A 23339-nucleotide genomic window follows, 5' to 3' on the forward strand; every position below is an offset into this window, starting at 1 on the left:
TGGCAGTATGCCAGCTCTGCCTGGAGAAACCACTGCATTAAACTCCAACTCATGAAAATAACCATGTGGGCCCACCCAGCAAAGTCATGGGGCAGGGCTGCCTCAGGCTTTGAAAGCCCACCCTTGCAGAAGTGTGCCCAGGAGGCAGGTCATGGAGTCAAAAGACAATATTTTGGAGCTTTAAATTTTTACATCTGTCCTGCCAAGTTTCAAATCAGCTTAGGAGCTGGTTGATTTCTTCCTTTGGGAATGGGAATGTTTACACAATTCCTATGCAGTTATTGTATCTTAGAATTAAATAACTTTATTTTTCGATTTTACAGGCTCTTTGCTGGAAGGAACTTACCTTGAATCCTAGATGAGACTTTAGACTTTGAACTTTGGAGTTGAGGCCAATATGAGTTAAGACTTTTGAGACTATTGGGATTGTACTTCATGTGTGAGAAGGACATGAGGTTTGGGGGGCCAGGGGCAGAATTCCGTGGTTTGGACATTTGTCTCCTCCAAGTTTCATGTTAGGAGGTGGGGCCTGATGGGAGATATTCGGGTCATGGGGATCCCTCAAGAATAGATTAATTCCCTCCCTTGGAGGTGAATGGATTCTCACTCTATTAGTTCCTGTGAGAGCAGGTTGTTAAAAAGAACCTGGCCCCTCCCCTACTTACTTCCTCTCCTTCCCCTCGCTCCCCTTCATCTTCTACCATGCTGGGTGGGAGCAGCCTGAGGCTCTTACCAGAGGCATATGCCTAATCTTGAACTTTCCAGTCAATATAATCATGCACCAAATAAACCATTTTTTCTTTATAAATTATCTTGCCTCAAGTGTACCCTTATAGCAACACAAAATGGGATAAGATACTGTATTAAGTATATTTTTTATTTATAATATCTTCAACTTATAATAGGTTTATTGGACTATAATTTTATCATAAGCCAAGGAGCATCTATAATGTGTGTATCTGCATGTGTGTGTGTGTGTGTGTGTGTATTGAGAAAAATAACCCAGAGTCAAACAATGTGTCCCTGTGAAAACTATGGTGATCCCAAGACCAGAGGAAATATATAATTTCACACAGAAAATCTCAATAATTTTTCTTTTTATAGTCTTGAAAGATAAATATGCACAGTAGAACCAGTGACACTATGGGATGGAGGGAAGTAGATGAAGAGACATAATATGCAGTTTGAATAATGGCAATTCCATATGCACATCCTTTTTAGTTGACTTGGGCACCTTGGCTGGGAAAAATAGTTCCCTTCCTGAAAATTGTATCTATGTAATTATTGTTCTAGAAATTTCTATAGCACATTTTTCTGCATGAATATGTGTTAAGTGTGAAGATTTAATAAACTGGAACCATTGAAAAGAAGACATAAATTATAGATTGCTTAAGAAACATTTTGAACATGGCCACTTTTTCTCAGGAAATATAAGTAACAGACTTCAGAAACAAAGGGCCCAAATAGCAGAAAAGAGGACCACAGAATGTCCCTGGTTATAATCATGGAAAAGACTCTAATGTTCCTAAGGAAGTCTGGGACTTTCAAATAACATCAGAAAGTCTTCTGGGAACTCTTACTCAATCCAACCCAAAGCTCTCTATCTTAGCCTAAGATTCAAATCACAATGATTAGAAGTTAATTGGACATAAGAAAGATAACGTAGAGTTAAAAACTGTAACTTTTCAGACGTGAATATCAGAAGGAGCAAAGGCTCTCATGTTAAAAATTCTACATTATTTTAATACAGATAAAGAGAACCTTCCCTTGACAAAATACTACTCTCTGGGAGGTTTGCCTTTGGTGCCTCACTTTCCCTTTTTTACTGTGGATGAAATTGCTTCATGTAGTGAAACATTTTACAGAGGTCTCTATATTATCTAGTTTGAACTTATATTGTTATAAAATGCTTTCAAACATTGTTTCAGTCTGACAAAACCTGTGCAATTAATAACGCTATTTATAAGGAAATGATTTAACGAGTCAAAAATCAAAGGAAACTCATGGGCTTATCCATTCACCGCTTAACGCATATTTGCTGTCCATGCTACCCTAGTCTACTGGGAGGATGAACAGTCTTGCTCTTGCCTAGGGGAATTTCAAAGTTAAGAAATTTCAGTATGAATGAGGTAATGTGTGAGATACTAGAGGCCCACTTAGCTGTTCTGAGTTCTCCGGAAATCTCATTAGGGAAGAATTTTTCTACTATATTAGGAAATATAACCATAAAAGTCCTATAAAGTGGTTATTGTGACCTGTGAGTGTCTGCTAAGCGAAGGCTGCACTTAGCAAATGAATCCATATATGCTAATAAAGTGGACAGAGGATGGGCAAGTATTTTCTTTACCCAGCCACTCGCTTTTTCTATAAACAAATAAAACCTCTCTCTTGATATTAATACTTAACTTGGAGATCTTTCTCAACATCTTCTAGGATAAAAGGAAAAGTCAAGAATATAGTAATTGAAACACACATTGTGGGTAGAATGTAAATTAGCACCCTTACTTTGGAAAACAATGACAATGTTTTCTAAAGCTACCCAATGACCCAACAGTTAGCATTTCTAGGTCTACACCAAGAGAGATGGAACCAAACCAATAACAGAAATCTTAGGGTTCAAATGGTCACAGGTAGGTAACATTTGCAAGTTAATAAGTCAGGGTGGGTTGCCTCTCACCCGCAGCAATCACTTGCCACTTTTTACCTGATTCCTCATAGCTCGTATTTTTCTACTTTACAACATAAAGTTTGTTTTCCCATCTAATTTAAAGAATTTTGGGAGGCTGGACATGGTGGCTCATGCCTGTAATTCTAGCACTCTGAGAGGCTGAAGTGGGAGGATTGCTTGAGTTGAGGGGTTTGGAACCAGCTTGAGCAAAAGCAAGACCTTTTTTTCCTCTTTTACCAAAAACAGGAAAAAAAAAAATTAGCCAGGCATGGTGGTGCATACCTGTTGCCCAGGCTGAGACAAGAGGGTTACTTGAGCCCAGGAGTTTGAGGTTGCAGTGAGCTATGATGATGCCACTGCATCCCACTCCTACCCAGGACAACAGAGCAAGACAGTCTGGTGGGGGAAAAAAAAAGAAAGAAAAGAAAAGAAAAGAAACAAGAAAAGACAAAGAACAAAATTTCAGAATCACATCAGTTGTAAGTAAATAAGCAAAACAAAAAAGCACATTAAAAACCTAAGGTGGCGGGTTCGAATCCCCAGCCCGGACCCGCCAAACAACAATGACGGCTGCAACCAAAAAATAGCCAGGCCTTGTGGCGGGTGCCTGTGGTCCCAGCTACTTGGGAGGCGGAGGCAGGAGACTCGCTTGAGCCCAGGAGTTGGTGGTTGCTGTGAGCTGTAATGCCACGGCACTCTACCCAGAGGGACAGCTTGAGGCTCTGTCTCAAAAAAAAAAAAAAAAAAAAAAAAAAGCTGATAAAGGAAGGGAGGTAAAGACTCTGGAAGGAGGTGAGACTCTGTTTGCTTGTGGCCTGCACCTGCTGACTTCCCCTTCCTGCTACGGTCTGGCTCCACATGTTGACAGATAATGACATCATATGGAGAGCACCTATGTTCTTCTGGGAGAAAGCTCAGAGAATAGCTCCAAAGACTCCACATAGGTAAAAAAGGGTGCCTGGAGCACTGCCACTAGATCTTGCTGGAGACCACAGTCTCCCTTCACTCTTTGTCCTTCCTTGTCCTGCTTCGCTCCCCTTCTTACAGCTTTTTGTTGCTGTGAATTTCCTCAATAAGACACAGACAATCTAATCTGTGTCTGAATCTCTGCTTTTTATTTATTTATTTATTTTGAGACAGAGTTTCATTTTGTTACCCTTGGTAGGGTGCTGTGGCATCAGAGCGCCCAGCAATCTCAAACTCCTCAGCTCAAGCAATTCTCTTGCCTCAGCCTCCTGAGTAGCTGGGAGTATAGTTGCCCACCACTACACCCGGCTATTTTGAGAGATGGGGCCTCACTCTTACTCAGGCTGGTTTGGGTTTTTTTGTCGTTGTTGCGGTTGTCACGGCTGTTTTGTTTTTCTTTTTTCTTTTTTTTAACTGGCCAGGGGTGGGTTTGAACCCACCACCCTCGGTATGTGGGGCCGGCGCCCTACCCACTGAGCCACAGGCACCATGCCTCAGGCTGGTCTTGAAGCCACAACCTCAGGCAATCCACCCGCCTTGCTGCCCAGAGTGCTAGGATTACAAGTGTGAGCCACCATGCCAGGCCATCAATCTCTGCTTTTAGAGAACTTGACCTAAACACATGTGTGTGTGTAAATGGGTCATATGTTGAAGACAGAGCACCTAAATAATCTGCAATTCAGATACATTAGAACCTCCCTGGTGGACCACCTCCCTACATTGACCACCTCCTGAAGTTAACCTAATTTTCATAGACCAGATGTGCACCACATGTGTGTATCAGGATAGCAGGCCTAGTGCCTTATGTTGACCACCTCCATATCATATGTTAACCAGTTTGTTATAGTGCCTTGGGGTGGTCAACTTATTCAGGTTTCACTGTATTCTGTTCACATAATTAGGTATGTGAGTGACAAGAGGAATTAGGGAATTAACACAGAGACTGAGGAAATAAGAACAATGGAAATAAACGGACACAAAATATGTCTTACCTGGAAATTAATGTCACAAAATTAAACTATTATATCAAGGGATAATTCAATAAACAACAACTTATTCATAAACCACTGTTAATTAATGGTAACATAAACGTATGTTAATTCTACAATGCACCTGGGTCGATGCCCTTTAATGTCTTGGCAAGGTTACAAAGAACAAGCGACAATCTATCATTTTACTAAAGTCACCCTGATGGTCTCTCATAGAATCTGTGATTAAAATATATTGATTCTTTCCTATGACACCTAAAAGAAGAAAAAAAGCTCTCATAGAGACTTCTAAATAAGCAGCTCAATCAAGAAAATGCATTTATGGGAATATTTTAAATACTCAAAAAATACCAGGCTAACAATAAAAATGGTAATAGTTCTATTTATTGAGTCTTATATTCTAAACATTATATTAAGAGTTTAATTATACTACATATATTGAGTACATATATTACACCTTTTGGTCATCAAAGCCAACCTATTATATGAAAATATACATTTTAGAGAAGAGAAAATTGAATCTCAGAGAGGATTTCTAAGACCTGGCAGTTTGCAAAGACTGTGCTTTTAATCAGTAGGCTAGTGGTTTGAATAAAAGTCATGGAAACCTGGGTTATGAGAGGTCCCTAGGATCCTACTTGCCTTTACAATAACCAATCAATAGAAAGGCCAGAAAGGCAGCAGCCAGAGGCTATTGTATCTAAGAAGAAAGAAGGTGGGAGGGACGGAAGCCATACTTCATTGATTCATGTTATTGCTAGTCAGAGTGTACTGGTCAAACCAAAGGAATAAAAGAACAATTTCAAGAAGTAAAGGCACATTCCTCAAGCAGGGTGTAATAATATAGCGATGGTCACTAAGAAACTCTCAAGTTTCACTCCTTAGAAGAACAATTGCAATTTATTTAAATGCATATACGCAACAAACTATTTGCCCCATTTCACATAGATTTTAGATACCCAAATAACATTGGTAAGGAAGATACTTACTGCTAAAACTGGGAGAAATGGATCAGGAAGGACCAACAATGGCCGTGGTAAATGCAGAAAAGACAACCTAATCATGGGGGATGAGAGGACAAAAGTGACTGTAAGCAGCTGTCTTAGAAGAATGAGATCATGTGAAGGTCAATCTGTCAGTCCAATAAATGGAGGACAAATCATAAGATAAAAATGTAGTATGTTATGTTGAATTTCATGTAACCAGAAAATAGAAGTTAATATAGGAGATCTTAGAAATATTACCAAGTTATGATGTCTTTTGCTATTGTGTTGTGAAAGGCACTCTGGCCTTGAATTTAAAAGATAAAAGATCAAATTATTCTCCAGAACAATAATGTCTAGAGATTACTCACAAGTATTTTAGGTCTCTGTGAAAAAACATTGTGTTCTCTGTAGTTCAAGGAATTATAAACTTAGCTTTACCCCCTCAAAACTAATTTTAAAAACTCTAAAAGTTCTCATGAGTTCTGATGAAAATAATTTGATTAAAAAGTTTCAAAGTATTGATTGTCAAAAATATGGGTAAATTATACCCATATATGAGCCTCAAAGAACAAATATAAAATAACAAAATTTTATACAGCCATTTATTCTTAAAATTCATGTGAGGAATAACAAAATAATGCCAATAGCGTGGCTAGACAGCTAGCAATGAAATTTGACACTATTGGCATGATGACTCCTGGTTCAGACCTTGTTGACTTAGATTTACTTGCACAACCAGAGTTTGCCGAAACAGGAAATGAATACTTCATATATAGGGCTCTAACCTTCCGTCTCTCGCTTGCCTTCTTACAACAGATTAAGACATTTACTTCATCCTGCTCTGAGAACTACAGGTAAGTAATAGGTATTTTTATTTCAAGGTGAATGTTTTACTATGTCAATGTATTTATACCTGGTCAGTAGTAAAATGATATATTTAATAAATTTACCTATGATTTGCAAAACTCTATTGATAACTTTCAGTGAGAGTGATTGTATTAATATACTCTTTTTAAGTGAAAAAGCTAATATACAGATAGCTTTATTGTTTCTAAAGCATTTTCATCCTATTTGATATTTCAATGAATTTATCACCTTTGATTCTGAAGTAATTAATATAATTACCTCACCTGTCATTGGTCTTTGTAAATAATTATGCTGCAACTATCTTTAATAGAAAAATTAAAAAACTATGGCAATATGTGTGTGCATACTTCCATATCAGTAATTTCCATATCAGTAACCAGTAATAACACAAATAACTAGGTATTGATACAGACAGTATTAAAATAAAGATGGAAAGCCATTGTTAAGAGTTTTAAATTGGTCAAAATAAAACTACAGCACTGACTTTGAGACAAAAAAATATTTAATTAAGGTCATCGGCACAGAATGCAGTTTACTCCATGAAATGCACTCAAATAAGAAAGAAAAGAGTTGTCTATGTTTTCTAATTAAATCTACTCAGGCAGCCATATTTATGTAGGTAATTTAAATGTAAAATCTATCTTGTATATTTTTCTTATCTTAAGGCTTTGTTAAAGATCTGTCCGATACTTTAATGTATTAAACAATAATAGCAATCACTCTTTTCTTGTCCCCAGTATTAAGTGGAATGTACCTAGAGTATCTGTAGTAACCATTATATTTGCTACAGATACATAGTATGTGATTGCTACCACATTAAGGATCTCTATTTTTCTCTGTTCTTTTTTAAAAGCTATATTTAGGGATTGAATTTAGTAACATTTTCTGACATGTGATATTTCTTTAGTCTATTAATGTGATAAATTTCACCAGTGTTTCTGGATGTCAAATCCTTCTTGCGGTCCAGATATATCTTTACTTGATCATAATACTTTCACTGTGTGTTCGAAACTGATCAGTTAATGCTTTGTTAGGATTCTGGCATTTCACCTATGAATTGGGCCTGTCTGTTGTTAACTATTATTCCTATCTGTTATAAGAATCAACCCTGGGATCATTTCCATTCACTGCCATTCCTCAGGTTACACCTCAGGAAGAACCAGCACTGGTAAGAAGTAGTCACGTAGGTTTATAATTACACGCCTTAGTGGCGCAAAGGAGTATAGGTGTGACCGTAGCCTTACAGAGTGTTGGTCTGCACATTGGACGGTTTTTAACGTTTCCCTGATGCTATCTTGCTGACATAGGACACAAGAACAATTCTGTCTCTTGCTGCAGAATTTTGCAATAAAGAGGAATCAATGATTGTCTTCAGGCAAGAGAAGGAACTAAAAGGCAATGCTTGTACTACACCCTAGGCCAGCCACTGTCCCTGGACACAGCATTTCTATTTCATGTTGGTCATACATACACACAATCACTCACATACACACATTTGCATGTATGCAAACAAGCACACACACCCCCCACACACACACTCTAGATGTCATGTGAGAATTTATTCTCCTCAGATTTATTCTTCTTTATTTTTGGTACTCTCTTGGAATCCCTGTTCTTCTTTAGCTTCTGTAACTCTTTCAGAGTTTGGGGGCAACAACAAGAAGCCTGTCTATTTTGATACTCTGATTGAAATAAAAGCCAAAAAGCCTGCTTTTTAAATGAACCATTTTATGAATTTTCCTATTAGCAGCTAAGCAAGTTTTTATAGTTTTCAAATCTTTATTTCCACAAAGTGGACTATTATGGTTAATTATGTCTGTATAATTTTCATACATATATGTTTTCATCAGTTAATTTGCAGGGACATGTCATTTGAGAAAATATTTTATTTCTTTTTCAAGTGAGTGCTTTCAACCTAGTGGTAGTCCTATCTCACACCTGTGTGAAGAGGGAACAAATTTGTCTGTGCCCTATGCATTTATGCCTCAGGAAACCACCAACACTTGAAATTGTAAATCCTTGAAATCCATGGATTTGGCTTGTCTCTAACCACATCTAGGCGAAATTACTAATCTCTTCGCAAAAGGAAAAACTCAGAAGGTATTACAGAAAACCATGTTAAAGGGGGAGCTCAGTGATCTGCACAGAGAGCACCGTAACTCAGAGAAATGAATTAAAAGAAACCTAAAAGTTTGTTCTTAAGAAATGGCAGAGGAAATGTATAGCTGCACACATTTGGAAATTGTCTGCATGCAGGCAATCACAGGAAGAGGAAGTTATTTTTCTTAATTCTTTCTAATGCCTTCTGTGTGACATTACCAAATGGGACTTCAAAGAAATCAGATGCCACTTGCACCTGCTATTTAAAGCTGTCCCTGGCTCGGCACCTGTGGCTCAAGTGGCTAAAGCACCAGCCACATACACCTAAGGTGGTGGGTTCGAATCCAGCCCAGGCCTGCCAAACAACAATGATGGCTGCAACCAAAAAGTAGCCAGGCATTGTGGCGGGTGCCTGGAGGCTGAGGCAGGAGACTCACTTGAGCCCAGGAGTTGGAGGTTCCTGTGAGCTGTGATGACACAGCACTCTACCCAGGGGGACAGCTTGAGGCTCTGTCTCAAAATAAATAAATAAATAAATAAAAATAAAGCTGCCCCTGTGGAAGAGGGGCATGGTGGGGACAAATGCTTTGGTCTTTTAGCTGATGTCTCTTTTTCACATTTACCTCATTTGAAGTTTTTATTTAAGCTATTTATTTATTTTTTTAATTTCAGGTTAATATAAGGGCACAAACAACTAGGGTGCAATGTTATCATGTGTTAAGTAGAGTCCCTTTGGTCATTGTGACCCAAACCCAAGAGTGTGCCATATACCCTCACATTGTGCCCAGTAAGTGGGAGCACCAATCTCCCTCCCTCCTCCCTCCTCTCCTCTCCCTCATTCCCCCTCCTCCCAACTTGAAATGAATTGAATTTTTCTCTTACGTGGGCATGTATTAGATCTACTGGCTTCATATTGTATTGAGTACATTGGACGCTTGCTTTTCTGTTCTCATGATACTTACTAAGAAGAATGCATTTCAGCTCCATCTAGGTTCATACAAAGGTAGTTTCCAACATTTTTATGGCTGTATAGTATTCCATGGTATACGTACACCACAGTATGTTAATCCGTTCCTGAGTTCATAGGCATTTAAGTTCACAATAGGCAATTGTAAATCAAACTGTGATAAAAAATCTAGTGCTTATGTCCTTATGATAGAATGATATTTTTTCTTTTCTAACTTTAGATGTTTTTATTATATTTGAGAGGATGAATTGAGCTTTTTCTTTTCTTTCCTTCTTTTTTTTATTGTTTCAGGTTAATTGAGGTTACAAAGAATTAGGTTATAATGTTTGCATTTGTTAGATAAAGTCCCTCTTATAATTGTGTCCTGCCTCCAAGAAGTGTGCCATAAATGCTAACATTATGTCCATTAAGAGGGAAAACCTCCATCCCCCTCTCTCTTCCCCTTTCCCTGTTCTCTCAGTCCCCCTCCCCCACCTTGAATTGATGAGAGTTTCACTCTTATGTGGATGTGCATTAGATTGTCTACTGGCTTCGTATTAGAATTGAGTACATTGGATTTTTCTTCTCTATTCTTATGATGCTTTACTAAGAAGAATGTGTTCCAACTCCATCCAGGTTAATACAAAAGATGTAAAGCCTCTATTTTTTTTTTTGCAGTTTTTGGCTGGGGCTGAGTTTGAACCCACCACCTCTGGCATATGGGTCCAGCACCCTACTCCTTTGAGCCACAGGCACTACCTCAAGCCTCCATCTTTTTACTGGCTGAATAGTATTCCATGGTATGCATATGCCACAGCTTGTCAATCCATTCCTGGTGGACATTTAGGTTGTTTCCACATTTTGGCAACTGTAAATGGCCTACGGTAAACAGTGTAGTGCAAATGTCCGTATGATAAAATGATATTTTTACTTCTGGGTAGATACCTAGTAATAGGATTGCAGGCAAACAGGAGGTCTAATTTGAATTATTTAAGGATTCTCCATACTTCTTTCCAAAGAGGCTGTATTACTATGTAGTCCCATCACCACTATAAAAGTGTTCCCTTCTCTCAACATCCTCTTCAGAATCTGCAGCTTTGGCACTTTGTGATGTGGGTTATTTAAAGTTTTTACTTCATGAGCCCTGAGGTGTGCTAGATTCTTCTCCATCTCTCTCCAGAAAGCACTGGAAAGGGTCAGTGTAAAAGAAAATAAATTTTCACCCTTCACATTTGCATACATGAGAAAATTCAACCAGGTCACTCTCTTACTGGAATGATGGGCTCTCCGACAGATATACTAAGACTCTGACAGCAAGAATCATGCTTGGTTCAGTTCATCACATTCAGCAATGTCTAATGCACAATACCAGAGATCGTGTGCATGAGGAGGAAATCTTCCTCAATGTCTGTTAAAGGAGTGAATGCTACCTAATTGACTTGCAAAGAAAATAGGAATCTGTTCTTGTACTTTGCTTTCAAATTCCCCATGAGGATGACTAGAGGCCATTGCCACATTTACGTACATGTGCAAGGGAGAAGGCTACAAGTGGGCTATCTGGAGATTTGGAAAGTCTCTGCAGTTCAACCACTGAGCGAGCACAGAATGAATAATCCTTTGTCAGAAGGCTTTTAAAGGATTGTGAAGAGGGTAGTCTAATCTTCTCAAACTCAAAATGTAGTTATGCAAAAAGGCCAGATGCACATAAACAATGAGAGAAATAAGATACTACACATCAATCTGAAAATTGATACCGTGTGATCAAAAATTGGTTGTGTGAATGTTAAATGATCCTATCCAGGAACAAAGTCAGTGTTTGTTATCTTGTGAGTTTCTTTGGGGAGGGTGACTTGGAAATGCTCTTGAAAGATGTTCTATAATCCAGATTTGAGGATTAACATGATCAGAGGGCATAATAGAATAGAAGGATATGAAGGTGTAAATAAGACTGTCCTGAATAGAGTTAGGACATCTTAACACTTAGAGTGTGCTTTCTTGATGATCCTGCCATGGGAAAAAGCTTAATTTTGCTCTCTATGGGGCCAGGTAACTCTAAAACACACACAAAATGGCCTCCTTATCACATTAAATTTGTGAATCTGCTTTACTCTTAATAAGTTCATTTTTCTCCATGTTTTTCCTTTTAGTATTCCTTTCAAAATTTTCATCCTCATGTCCTGCCTCTTCCTCTGTTCCCCTCTAAAACTACAGTATAAACAGAGTCAGAATGTTCATACTGCTGAGTGAAATCTTCATCTATAGAAAACCTTACATTTCTAACAATCATAGAAACATCTGTATAGTTTTTATTTGTTATAGGAATAGTCCATAAATTCTGATTCTAATTTCTCCTCTTCTCATTCTAGTCACTAAATAGACAAGACTACTTCATTGAAATGCCCTGCAGCCACAAAGTTTCCCATTATTTCAAAATTATTGCATAATCAGTAAAAGTCATCATAATAGAATATGTTTTTAACTCAACTTTTAACTTTCTCCATGTTTTTAACTTAAACTGGGTAGCCTAAGAATATATTATCTGAGCTCTCCAAGTCTTAGGACATATTTTATGTTTAAAGGACAAAGGAAAGAATGGACTTAATTGTTAATATTGTACCTATTTTTCCTAATTTTCCCAAATATGTGTTCAGTAATCTAGCAGATGTTTGCCATCCAGTATCAGGAGGTCTTTAAATAGCTTTGGGCTTCCAATCTTTCTCTGACCTTGAAAAAACATAAGGCCTAAGCTACAAGATTCACTGAGTTGCAAAAAAGTAACTGAAGTAATAAATGTAGTGAAGTCAGAAGCATTTTACCAAGAATTATTAATCTCTTTTTAATAAAGGTCCTTCCCTTTATGAATTACTATGATTGCAATAATGTAGACTCATTATAGAAATTGCAGAGAAGGAAATATCTTACCAAATGAAGAGAAGCTCATTCTTTTGTATTTCTGTTTAGTTTCATTTGTTCCTTGCTCTCTGTGTGTCTGGTCACGTGTTTTGTAGGAGGAGAAGTTAAGGTCCAGTTTCTGCGTCTGTCCTTTAGGAGATTTACAGTGTAAGAATTCCTAGATCAAGGAAGGTCATCAATCCCAAGGGTCATTGATGATCCCAAGGTCATCAATACCACCAGGTAATAAAATGTCCCCTCTAGCACTTAACTTAAAACTGGCCCCAAATACCTATTTCATAGAGTTGGTCATACATCAGTGAGAAAAGACATGGCAACGCTGAGATATGGATGCTGGGTAATAGTCAGAAATCACTCCTTCACTGCCTTGCCTGAACATACTACAGGAATGCAATCTGCAGTTCCAGAGAATTTCAAATTACTATGTATTATAGACCTTTGAACTTACTCAAAAATAACCTGACCCTAAGCTATGAGAATGTGCATTTGTTTATTTGAGCTATACAACAAAATATTACAGACTGGGTGGCTGAAACATCAAAAATTTATTTACTCACAATTCTGAAAGCTAGAATTCTGAGATTAAGGGGCCAGCAGGGGTGGTTTGCAGAGGACCTCTTTATGTCCTCACATGGCTTCTTTGTGTCAGGGTAGGGTGGACAGAAATAGAATGTACTGTGGTGTCTCTTTTAAGGTTATAGGGACACTAATCTTATTGGGTGAAGGTCCCACCCTTATAAGCTCACTGACCCTTAATTACTTCTTTAGAGACTCTAACTCCAAATACAGGCACACTAGGAGTTAGGGCATCAGTATAAGAATTTGGTCTCAAGGGTTGGGGGAGCACAAACATTCAGTCCATAACAAAAGGCTTAGAATCTACCATGTACTATTTGCTATTCTTTTTTTATAACTTAATTTTGAAGCATAAGCATTTTCCTTAGGTTACAAAACCACCATAAATGTATAGTGGCTTTTATATATAAAATACTACAATAAGAGCATACATGCTAATTTATTTAGATATTTTATGTCTCCATTGTTGGATATACAATTAATTTATGTTTCCACCCTTATAAGTAATAATAATCAGTAGACAAGGTTATGCCTAAAGGTTTTCCAAAATAGTTTACTATTAGGATTACAACAAATTGAATTAGTGAGGCAAAGCGTGTGAACATATTAAGGATAGTAATACAACTAGGGATAGTAATCTCTTAAAAGTGAGAAATCAAATTCTTATCTATTGTTTTAATATCCAGAAGAAGAATTCTTTTTCTGGTTTGAGGCATAGTGTTAAATATAAGGTTTGAGGGGGAATTAGTTAAAACAATGGCTTCATGGGCCAAGTTGAAGAGAGTGGTTTAGGTGTGTGAAAGTGTATCCTTCTTAGAGGATGTACCCAGGGTTCTGAGAATGACAAGTGTAGAAGGTGGAGACTTGACAGAAAAGAAATACTAAGTTGTAATTTCAAGAAATGCGAATAAAGTGTGGGTAGGATTTAAGGAAACCAGCAAGAGTTAATGCAATAGCACTGCAGTAATTGCAGTCGTTGGAAGCTATTACTCTTCCTGGGTGGACGATGTGAAAGAAGCCATCCTAGAGCCTGAAGAGAGGAGCTATGCGGTAAGACTGTGGGACCAGGGCCAACAGGGGTAGTATGCCCTTAACACTCACAGCTGAGCGTCACAGCTTCAGTCAAGTACTTCAGCTTGTTCTCATCACAGGCACACTTCTGCAGCTGGGTCCACTGTCATTCTTCAGGCCATACGTGACAAGTCTTATCTTGTTGCATAGCTAATGAATTTGGGACAACAGAGAGGAGATCATTACTCTCCCTACCCCCCACCTCTACCACATGTCACTCAGAAGTTCATTTAGGTCTTTGTTCCATTTGTTTTGTTTTTCCAGCAATGACGTTATTCCCAGTGTTGCTATTCCTGACTGTGGGGCTGCTTCCCTCCTCTCCTGCAAATGGATATGAGGTATGGTTAAGATTGAGAATTTTTTCAGAAAAACTCAGGCAACCATGAGAGATTGCAAGCTACTAGACCAATCTCCAAAAGTGAGAGGGCTAGCGTGGTCTAGCACATCACAGAATACTGACTGGTAATGCAGCATAGTTACCATAATTATCTTCAAAGCTGTAATTACCAAGTCAGGAGCCCCTAGCCACATGAGAATATTGAACATTAGAAATATGGCCTATCTTAATCAAGTTGGGCTTAAATTTAAAATATAAGGCATACATTAAAGACTTAGTGCAAAGAAGAAGGTACAATATCCATAATGTGCTTAATATTGATAACGTTAAGTAAGTTGAACACTCAAGGAACTGTAATAAACTGACCAGCATACAGAAGTGGTCAACATAGGAAACCAGGCCTACTGTACTGACATGTACATGTGGTGCATGTTGGGTCTATGAAGATTAGGTCAATTTAAGGAGGTGGTCAACTATAGAAGGTCTACTGTATTTTGTATATACTAGTTAAATAAAAAAATTATTAATCATTATTTTATCTATTATTTTTTCTTTTTTACAGTGGCCACCAAAATCTTTAAATTGTATATGACATTTGAATTGTATTTCTATGGGACAACACAGGTCTATGTGATTAAAAGCTAATGAAACGACTCCTTTCCCTATCCCTTTTCTGATTTTATTTTCTTTCACTTATTTCAGTGTTCCCTCACAGAAAACTAATTATATTTTTATATAATCTTAAGTGGCCCAATGTCTTTACATAACTCACCACATTTACTTTTTTATAGTTGCTGTGTGAGAATACTAGGCTTGTTTTTAAATTAAAAAAACAATTCCCAAAGGCATCAAGGTTTTTCTCTTATAATAAGTATATGAAGGAGACAAATGCTTTAATTATTTCTAATATGCTACTTTGCTCTGATAATCTCAGAAACAGGGTCAATCATTGTATTCAAAGGATGGCGTGTCGTGATCATACACAGTGTTGTCTCCTGGTCTTTGCCATTAGATCGCGTGCCTTCCTGTAACTCCTGGAACATCAGACTAGCAAGGACTCCTTAGACTGGAGATCTCTGACACTTGGTTCAGGTCTCATTCGGCATTTAGAAATATGATAATTGTGTTACCATAATCAAATTATCCACATGGAGACAATTTATTCATCACCTAGGGCTTCATTCAAGTAGTCTTTCTATTTCTTTCCTAGAAAAAATTGCATTTTAAAACACTTTCAATCCCCTATTACCTCTCTGGTTTGTTTCTTTATCTTCATTTATAAAATTATTAAAAAGTGAGGTGCCTGAGAGATCCAGACTTATCTTTGGTGAAGCCTTCCCTGATCTCAAACAAGAATTGATCCCTCCTACCTCTTAACCTTATAGATCCTTCCTATCAGGTTGTTATCATGTGATAACTGCAATGTGAGTACTTATTTATGTCATATCACTTGTCCAATATAAACTCTTTAAGGCAGCGGTGCTCAATCTGTAGGTTGCGACCCACAGGAACTGTATTAAAGGGCCATTGCATTAGGAAGGTTGAGAACCGCTGCTTTAAGGCCAGAGAGATACCATATTTTATCCATTCTGATGGCAATACTTTTTATATTTCTTGTCACCTAATAAAAGCACCACTGATACTCATTTATGAAAATGATGCATTTCTTCTTCAGCAAGATGAGCTAAAAGCAGGAAATAATTTCTTCTTTTTTTTTCTTGAATCAGTTTTCATGACTTTTGGAATAAAACTAAGCTGATTTTTTGAAGTCAATAACAAGAAGTTATACTTTGATGTTACACAAAATGGGGCTGTACTGATAATTAGCATGTGCATTCTGTCTAATTTAGGACTCCGTCGCTGTGCCAGATCTATTGGTATGATCGCACTCACTAATGGTTTTTGTCCTTAGGAACAGATGTAAAAGCAGAAGGAGGAAATAGATGGAAGTGGATAATGACAATAAAATGTGGTGTGACTGATCTCTGTTGGCAGGACTTGGAGAGCCTGGGGGACCTCAGCGTGGGAGGAGGAAGAATAACTTACCCCCAGGTGTCAGATAACAATCTATAAGGGGCCCTGCCCTTTAGACTTCAGAATCTTACTCATTTGTATTATACATCATGCTCTTGTATAAATTCAAATAAGCAAACTGTTGTTATCTCTTGCGCCAATGATTCACACAGCCCACTCCACTCTCCAGGATCTACACACACAAAAATATAAACTGAAAATATGACCACATGCTTTAATACTGTGATAAGTTGCATTTCAGTTAATAAAAAATACAGTTAGCAGTAGTTCATTAACTGAATGATTTCACTTCCCTAAATTACATGGGAGTTTTTGTGTGTGTGGTAAAAACTATCTTTTGAGTGATGATGTAAAATTTGCTACATAAAATAGTTTTACTGATAGAGTATTTACTGAATGCTATACATGTACTTGGACTCAGCCTCAGCTGAGTCCTATAAATACTTATAGGAAGTCCTCTTCCTATAAATACTAGACAACAGGTCAGGGGTAGTTCTCTCTCAAACTTTGGGTGCGTCCCATGCCCTGCCATCACCACTCCCCTGCTGCCGACCAAGTGCACAGGACTTAATGGTTTCTCTCGTTTATCTTTATCATTATGTTACTGCTCATGTTTCTAGAAAAATCACATTAAGACGTCTCTTGACATTTGTGGCCTCAGATACATTTTCAGTTTGTCAAGCTATGAATGACAAAGCCATTCAAAAACCTCAGCCTACTATTTTTATACTAAAAAGTCCTAGCATCAGCTCAGATTCATTGGCAATACTTACCAACGAATATTGGCTTGAACTGAACACTTTTTAAATGATTATTATTCCCTCCAGCTATCTTATTTGTTGTATTTGCAATTTTAAAAATGTTAAAATATAAATTATAACTTTTATTTTCCTTCAGGATTCAAAGTCTACTACTTTGTTAACCAACCATATCCAAGTACAAAGCGAGATTATAAATATACACAATAAATTCAGGAGATCAGTCTCTCCACCTGCCAGCAACATGCTAAAGATGGTAAGTGGCAGCCGTGTAAAGAAAGGGGTGTGAACCAGCCGTGGAAAAGGCGGGCAGCGGCCCGCTGGTATCTCTTAAGGACATCGTGCTCCGCAAAACTCGGCCTCTGTTTTGTTATTTTGTTGGCGCTGTGTTATGAGCAGACAGGCCACAATTGCTTCATTTCTCTTTGCAGTGGTTAACTAAGTTGTCAAGTTTATAAGGCTACGTAAGTCACGTAGGCAGAATTAAAATCAAATCATCGTACACGTAGCAAAAAGCCATTATGTTTTTCTGCTCACTAACTTCTCTCTCCTAATCTAGAATCAGCAATACCTTTTCCCTTTATAATCAATGCCATTTAAGGTAAATAATAGTCCGCTTTTCTGTGTCTAGTATGAAAGGCCGCATGTATCCCAAATGTATTCAGGGAGGGGGAATAAAGGAATCAGATATGAAGTAGGCCAGCTAGTTACTGTTGGAAAAAAGAATCTCGATATCCCCACGTTTATCAGTATTCAGAGTAGGCCCATTATTAAAAATCTCTTAGTTTGCTACTGTGCTCTCATAAATAATCTGACCACAAACTAAGATTTTTCAATTAGAGTAGGCATACTATCTAGATTTCCACATAGGGCAGAAAAACACACACCAAATATATATATGTGTACATAAATATATTTTTACATATTTTTTATATATTTATATATACATATATGTATTTGAAAATCAGAAGGTGCCTCTACAGAAATTTCATGATGATTAAATCAACCTATTTTTGTGATTATAAAGCTAATCCTCCTTTGAGGTCTGAGTTGTGCAGTGGACATATTTTTCTCTCTCTTTGTTTTAGGAATGGAGTAGTGAGGCCGCAGTCAATGCCCAAAAGTGGGCAAACCAGTGCACTCACAAACACAGCAACTCAGAGTTTCGAAAAACCAGCAAGCGTATGTAAATCAGAAAATATTTGTTGAATAAAGGAATAGAAAAACTAATAAGGGATGATTTTATGACGTTGCATTAAGAAAACTTTGTAAACTAATGCTGCTTCTAACGCTGCCATTTTTAAAGTTGAAATGTCTCTATAAGAAGGGAAATTCAGAAATACCACCTCGTACTGTTTCATATTTTACAAAAATTGTCTCACCTCATGTCACGTGTTTATCTAATAGCCAGCTCATGGATAAAGCAGGTTTTGAAACATCTATTTCCCTGTTTTAAAGATGAGAAAACCATCCAGTGGCGCAATGGGTTAGCACATGGTACTGACACAGATTAGAAAACCAACTGTATAGAAAAAAAATAATTGTCAAGTAAGGACATATATAGGAAACTTGAAATTAGGATTTCTAACTCCTAAACCAGTATTCTTTGTGATACTCTTTGTATTTTGAAAACAATCACTGTTGTTGTTATAAATTATGTTCAATGTCCTAAAACTGTTTCTGAATTTTACTTAAACATATTTCACATTAGCACTTGCTTTCACTATTTACTTTTTAATTTTTCCTGACCACAAAATAAGACTTTTATATGTTCTGGCTACCTAGAATGCATACTGCATTAGACTCCAAAACATTATCTCTAACTTTAAGAATCACCAGCACAAAATATTTTATCAAGATAAAATATCAGATAGAGTAACTACTAAAGTATTAAAGTATAAAAAATAACATAGGTAAAAACAAACCCAGTTTGAAAGTAGTAAATAAACGGCCTGTTTGGAAGATATGCCCGCCATTGTTTTATATTTTTGACACAATATTTATACGAAAATTATGAAAGGAAGTTACTATATTTAGCAAAAGATTGAAATAAATAATCTTAAAGATAATCTAATATTAAAATGTTAGCTTCTTTCCCCCCCACAGAAACGAGCTGTCAGTAGTTTATGCTCTCTGGAGTAGTTTATGCTCTGTGATCATTGCATTTCTAGGGATCTAAATGTAAATATTAATGTCAGGGCCTGAAAAAATTTTCTGAAATGTTTCCAGGCCACAAGGCATTTTTTCCCACTAATTCTTTGTGGAGTTGTTTGGCCTAAGCTATTCTGATTTGCTGATTTGGAGGAGACCCATAAATTTGGAAAATATTGTTCTTTGTGGTAATCTTTTGCTTCATGTTCAGGGCTCTTTGCTCTTAAAGATTGAAGCATAAGAAGTTTTTAAAAGATCACACAAAATAATAATCCTAAACATATATTCAGATTCCTACATGTGAAAATCTCTAGTGAATACAGTCTAGAACAAGAGAGAAATTACAGTGTTGATCTCTCCCTTCAGCCAGCTCACCACACAAGGCGGAGAGTCCATGAGGTGTACACATGTGGAGAGCTAAGGGAGAAGACTTCTCTGGCCACTAAGTTTTTTTTTTAATTAAATCATAGCTGTGTACATTAATGTAATCATGGGGTACAATGTGAAGAGGCCAGCCCCGTTGTGCTGGATACATCTGGTCTCCATTCATCTTATCCCTGTAAGGATCTGAGGCGCCATCCTTATAAATAAATGAAAACTCAGCAACTTTGAGCACCGTCTGCGTGGGTGTGCTATCACATTTTGCCATTGCATGCATTATGGCTTTCTTCATGAGTGATCTGTTTCTTCTTAGATCTAAAGTGTGGTGAGAATCTCTTTATGTCAAGTGTTCCCACTCCGTGGTCCCGAGCAATCCAAGAGTGGTACAATGAGGAACGTGACTTTATCTTTGAAGTAGGGCCGAAGACACCCTCTGCGGTGGTTGGGCATTATACTCAGGTAAAGGGAGGGAATGAAAAGCCCGCTTCCATAAGTGCTCTTTAAACTAAAAAAAAAAATCCTCCGACTTCTGACTGATAGCAATGATGACTCTGGGGAAAGAATTCAAGTGAATATAGAATAACCTACTATTTGGTGGGTATTTCACCCATATGTTGCCATTTTCCAGTAGCCTGGAGGATCTTGGAAGGAAAATACATTCCGTAACAGGCTAAATATTAATAGATAACATAGTGAATGAGTGTGGAAGTATAATATTTTACAATTTTAGTTAGACTCAATAACTTAATCTATTGATAAGGCAGATGAAAATAAAGTATATCATTCACATTCTTTTCAGTTTTCATTTCCTGCTGTCTGTTTTTTGGTATTTCCTTTTTCTCCACTGCACTCTGAGTCTCATTTCCGGTTTACAGGTTGTCTGGTACTCTTCTTACCTCGCTGGATGTGGATACGCCTACTGTCCCAATCAAGCTCTAAAACACTACTATGTTTGCCAATATTGTCCTGCGTAAGTATACACTTCCATTTATTAGCCACTATGCCAACCTAGTGTTTTTAAATTATCATACAACAGCAGGCTAAAAAGCATATTTCAGTAAAGCAGAGACAGATAATGTTTAGAAAGGTTTCTGAAGTTCAGACACCTTCTGCCAGCTTCTAAGAAAGATCAACTTTTCAGATTCAGTTCCAAGTCCTGTTGGGTAGGAAGCGCTCCTTCCTCAGGCCTAATGTGAGTTGTGTCTCTCTCACTGGCCTTCCCTAAGTTTAGGGAAAGGCTCTGGCTACTTCAAGAGTATGTGGGGTCTGTCGTTCTCTAGATTTGCTTGGATCACATACTGGAAAGTGAAAGCTTCACAGTTAGGCCAGAGGAGAAAGTGGATAACCAATGGGAAATGACAGATATTTGTGATCCCTGATGTTTCTGCTCAAATGTTCTTACGCCTACTCATCAAAAAATGCCACATTACAGCTGGATGTGGTGACTCACAGCTGTAATCCTAGCACTCCGGGAGGCTGAGGCAGGTGGACTGATTAAGCTCAGGAGTTGTTGACTACCCAGAACATTTCTACTAAAAATAGAAAAACTAGCTGGGGGTTGTGGTGAGCACTGTCCTAGCTACTCGGGAGGCTGAGGCCAAAGGATGACTTGAGCCCAAGAGTTTGAAGTTGCTGTGAGCTGTGACACCACAGCACCCTACCCAGGACACAGCATGAGACCTTGTCTCAAAGAAAACAAACAAATAAAAAACCCATATCATACCTTTAAGAAATTATTAAATCTTGGACCTCAAAGACTTTTCAAGAGATCCTTACTATATTTCAAATAGCAAGGAAAACATATCTTCAGTCTTTGCTTCTCAGAATTTCTCATGGAAAATACTGTGAAGGAACCATTGTTAAGATCTTGATTTCTCAGTGATCCTGGTTTTCCTGCAGGAAATACACCCTTTCCTCAAGCAGTCACTTTGAGCTTTTCACATACACAGACAGACACACAGCCCGCGGGTAAACTGAAGATATTTCTAAAATATACGGTAGCTTTAATTTACTTTTATTTTTAATATTTGAATTTATCCACTCCTAGAGGCAGAAGGGTCCTTCCACACTAAGCCTCCTGCATGATTTATCGTGAGGCTGTAGCTAACCCAGGTGAGACGCATTCCAGTGTGTGAGGTCTGACCTTTAAAGTCATTTTTCAGCAAGGACCTATTGGTGTTGAGTAGAGAAACATGAAAGGCCCTGGGAGACGGCATCCAAGCACCTGGCCGTGACAGAAGGGCATCTGAGCTAGGCAGTGGCAGAGGCTGACGTGACAGTGGCAATGAAGAATAATAGCAAGCAGGCCAGAAAGAACTTCAGGACACTTTCATATCTGTTTCACGATTTCTCCAAGTGGAGAAATTCTGTGTGGGGCCACAGATACTCATCTGCATTGCCTTGGATCCTTGACCAACTTGGGGGATCAAGAGTCGGACTCCCGTGTATTTTCAGATGACAATGACTAACAGGATAGTGATCCTCAGTGAGGTATAGCTAGTCATTGTAAGACCAGCGCACCCGGGAGATTGGAGTTCATGAAACACTTTTTTTTTTTTTAAGCATTCTCATTTTTGGGGAAACAAAAAAATCACATCCACCACCTCCAGACACCCCCAACTTTCCAAAGTACAACCTCCTTTCAGAAACACACACCAAAAACTGCATGAAAATCACGACTCCATCTAAAAAGCAAAATTTATGCTGAAGCTTTACTTACCCATGTTATAGTCTAGTTCATCTTATAGAAATTATGGTATATTTTAATTTCAATTATAAAATTACATTTAACATTAAGTACTATTTTTCATCTTGCAACCTCCTGTGCTCCAGAAAATTCTACTGTCTAGGAGATACATTTTATCCCTAGCCAGCACCTTGCAGTGCACTGTCTTAGGAATTTGACCAAGTCGATTGAGAGAAGAGAGTGTCGCCACATTGGAATAGACTCTAAAACTTTAGACTTTAGTTATCCTGTTTCAGTTGCTCAGATTCTAAGATTATGGTCAAAAAGTGGGTAAATGTGTGAATTATTCTGTATTCATTGTTATCTGAATACATTGATTAGATTTTTTACTTGTCATAGTAAAAAAGACTTAATAAATACCCATGTATATGTGGAGACTCATGCTAACCCCCAGGATAAGTTAAACAGAAAAATGAAAAGTATTTGACATTTTGTATTTCAAATTTCAGTGGAAATTTTCGCTCGAGACTATATAAACCTTACGATAAAGGACAACCTTGTGCCAGTTGCCCTGGACACTGTGACAACGGTCTATGCAGTAAGTTTGGAGTGATTAACTTGCTAGTGTAACACAATGACCTGACATTTCTTTTTAAGATTTAGGAAACCTTCTGACTATAACCTACTTAAGCAATGTCTTCATGTAAAACACACACACCCCCAAAAATTACTTAGCAGGGTATTTTTAAGTAAAAATTTTACACTGTTCAGTATCTCTGTATTATTTTACCCATTACTATATTTAACCTAAAGAAACATCTACCATCAGTGTTACATATTGGCATATATGAAAACATGTCTGTGGCAGTATCTCATTGTAATTAAACATAAAGTTTCCTTTCACCAAAGT

The 23339-nt window shown here is 37.7% G+C and overlaps 1 protein-coding gene across 1 annotated transcript in view; it reads left to right on the plus strand.

Annotated features, from left to right (window-relative positions):
- The first annotated feature begins 6428 nt into the window (after positions 1 to 6428).
- The window catches only part of LOC100966105 (cysteine-rich secretory protein 3-like), a 30482-nt gene continuing 13571 nt past the window's right edge, over positions 6429 to 23339 (plus strand). The window contains exons 1-7 of the mRNA XM_012813502.2: positions 6429 to 6463; positions 14347 to 14420; positions 17351 to 17467; positions 18300 to 18387; positions 20057 to 20202; positions 20619 to 20713; positions 22939 to 23027. Of these exons, the coding sequence (XP_012668956.1) occupies positions 14349 to 14420; positions 17351 to 17467; positions 18300 to 18387; positions 20057 to 20202; positions 20619 to 20713; positions 22939 to 23027 (607 nt within the window). The 5' untranslated portion in view covers positions 6429 to 6463; positions 14347 to 14348. The remainder of the gene's footprint in view (positions 6464 to 14346; positions 14421 to 17350; positions 17468 to 18299; positions 18388 to 20056; positions 20203 to 20618; positions 20714 to 22938; positions 23028 to 23339) is intronic.

The sequence above is a fragment of the Otolemur garnettii genome, unplaced genomic scaffold (genome assembly GCF_000181295.1).
Source record: "Otolemur garnettii isolate 467f Iridium unplaced genomic scaffold, OtoGar3 scaffold00269, whole genome shotgun sequence".
Taxonomy (NCBI): Eukaryota; Metazoa; Chordata; class Mammalia; order Primates; family Galagidae; genus Otolemur; species Otolemur garnettii.